The sequence below is a fragment of the Microplitis demolitor genome, chromosome 10 (assembly GCF_026212275.2).
Source record: "Microplitis demolitor isolate Queensland-Clemson2020A chromosome 10, iyMicDemo2.1a, whole genome shotgun sequence".
Taxonomy (NCBI): Eukaryota; Metazoa; Arthropoda; class Insecta; order Hymenoptera; family Braconidae; genus Microplitis; species Microplitis demolitor.
In genome coordinates, this window is record NC_068554.1 from 13,900,719 (window position 1) to 13,903,379 (window position 2,661).

The 2,661-nt window shown below is 31.2% G+C and overlaps 1 protein-coding gene across 1 annotated transcript; it reads right to left on the minus strand.

Annotated features, from left to right (window-relative positions):
- Nucleotides 1-720: 720 nt before the first annotated feature.
- Nucleotides 721-1,050, minus strand: LOC128668864 (uncharacterized). The gene has a single exon (XM_053742671.1). The coding sequence runs from the start codon at nucleotides 1,048-1,050 to the stop codon at nucleotides 721-723; it is 330 nt and encodes a 109-aa protein (XP_053598646.1).
- Between the last annotated feature and the right edge of the window lie 1,611 nt (nucleotides 1,051-2,661).

Consider the following 2,661-nt stretch of genomic DNA (forward strand, 5'->3'; position numbering starts at 1 on the left):
AGATACTGATAGCCTAATTTATAATTTTACAGTGCCAAATATCTACGAAATTATTAAACGTGATATTCATAAATTTGATACATCAGATTATTCACCAAATAATGTATATAATATCCCATTAAAAAATAAAAAAGTATTAGGTCTTATGAAAGATGAAAATAATAGTAAAATTATGGAGGAATTCATAGGTTTAAGAGCCAAGCTTTATACATATAGAAAATATAAAGATAATAAAGTTGAACAAAGAGCTAAAAGGGTTAATGGTTCAACTTTAAGAAGGATTGAGTTTGATGATTTTAAAAAATGTCTTTTAGAACATTGCAACGTTGTAGAGAAGGAATGGTTAATCAAAAGTGATAAACATATTGTTAGGACAGTTTTACAACAAAAATTAGCATTTAGTTGGAATGATGATAAAAGACGTTTGCTTGAAAATTCAACAGATACACTACCATGGGGATATATGGAAGTAGAAAAATAATGCATAATTATTAATTTTTAAACTTGTAAAGTGAAATTTGTAAAAAAAAAAAAAATTTTAATAAAAATGAAGAAAACATTTATATAGAAAAATTGTTTATTTATTCATTAAAATACATTGCATCTAAAACTGATTTTTAATATAATAAAATTTTCATAAATCTGATTCGTTTATCCAGCTATTATGTGAGCTATCAAATCCTAACCACTTTACAAAATATTTATTTCCACGCTTTTTCACTATTTTTCTACAAGGTAGACATCAGGATATCTAACTTTATTAAGCTCTTCATTGTAAAATCCACCTTCGATTGATTGGTTTTGATAATCAGTAAGCTTGTACGTTGTTGGATTAGTATTTTGCACGCTTTTTATTGTGAATATTTCTGTCGTCCAATTTGGTGTATAACCTTTTTCGAAAACGTGCTTGTATTTGTTTATTCGCACTTTATCGCCAACTTTAAACTTGCTTTCCTTTTTATTCAACGGTTGATGGATTTGGAGGGGTTTGTAAATCTTCTTGAATAGTTGTTTTTCATTTTCAGCCGTTGTTACATCAATGGGCTTCATTTTGATTGTGCGATGTTTGGTATTGTTGTATGCATCAACTAAGTTTAAAGCATATCGATCCATCGATAACTACCTTGAGCTGTGAATTCTTGCCACATTTTGTTTTTTAGAGTTCGATTAAAACGTTCACATATAGATGCTTTTAGGTTGCTAAATGTCGAGTACAAATGAATTTTATGACTTTTCATGAGATCTTTGAATTCTTTATTGTAAAACTCCTTGCCTTGGTCAACGTGTAGATTTTTAGGATGCCTCCCTTGTTGTAATACAGACTTCATAGCATTTCTAACATCACCAGCACTTTTACTTTTAATAGGAACCGCCCAAGCATACTTTGAGAATACGTCTATAATTGTCAGTAGATATTTAAATCCACTTTTTACAGAACTATATGGTATCATTTCTACCAAATCAGCTTGCCAAGTTTCATCGAGTCCTCGAATGTCAACATGACGACGAGTATAATTTTTTCGTGCTGGTTTGTGTAGCTCTTGAGCTATGACTTTCTTCTTACTTTCCATGTTTTTCAAGTTTAGATAGCCTACGATCAATATCCGCTATAGTTTGAGTATCGCGTACTATAGATCTCACAACTGTTGTTACACGAGTTGATAGCTGTTCGATATGATGAATCTGTTCACTAGCAAGTTTTTCTAATGCATTCACTTTGGTTGCCAATTCAATAATGAGGTCTGGATTTTTACTCGTCATTTTATCCTCTAGCTTAACTATTTCAACTGTTATTTTATCTTCAAGATCAGTTATACGATATTTATTATATTCACTAATTGTTTTCACATTGTCTAATTCCTGTTTTATTGCAATTTTTAGTTGGTCCATTGGCTCGACATTAGATGTCTTCATGAGGTTATCAACTTGTTGGCTTACAGTTTTGTATTTATCGTCAATATGGTTTATTGCAGCTTTCATAGTATTATATGTGACTGCATCTCTTTCATTCTTAGGCTCGGCAACATTACATAACCTCTTTTGGTCTAAGTCGAACTGCCCATCATTTGTTAACTTGAAACCTTTTCCAGGTGACCCAACACCACTACTGCAATCTTTAAATTGTGCCTGATTCGATTGGGAAGATACACGTCCAAATATATCGATACCCATTTTGATGACCCTCTCCTCTCGAATATTATGTTATAAGTGATGAATTATTATCAATGTCTTTCTTAATAAATAATTTCAGCTTCACGCAGCTCTTCAATAATTGAAATTATCTCATTCGAATGGCTAGAGTTGCCAGCTGTTTGAGATGCCATCAATAGACGAAGGCGATCTACGAGTTCATTAGGATCATCCCAATAAATATAATCCACATATTTTCGCTTCTTTGAAACAGTCATTAAGTCTGGTAGTCCTTTACCCTTTTTTTTTGGTGACTGAACATAGTCAGCAATATATTTAATATATTTAGAACTCCTTTCAACATAAAGACTTCTTTCGAATTCATAATTTTTCCTGTGTGTGTTTGTGGAAATGATCAGTTTATGGTATACATCTAAATCATTTTTTGTAATAGATTTTTCATGTGGATCACTTTTAAATAATAATTCTATAAGTCCCGGTGATAAGACATAACTTTGATGATTCACTGAA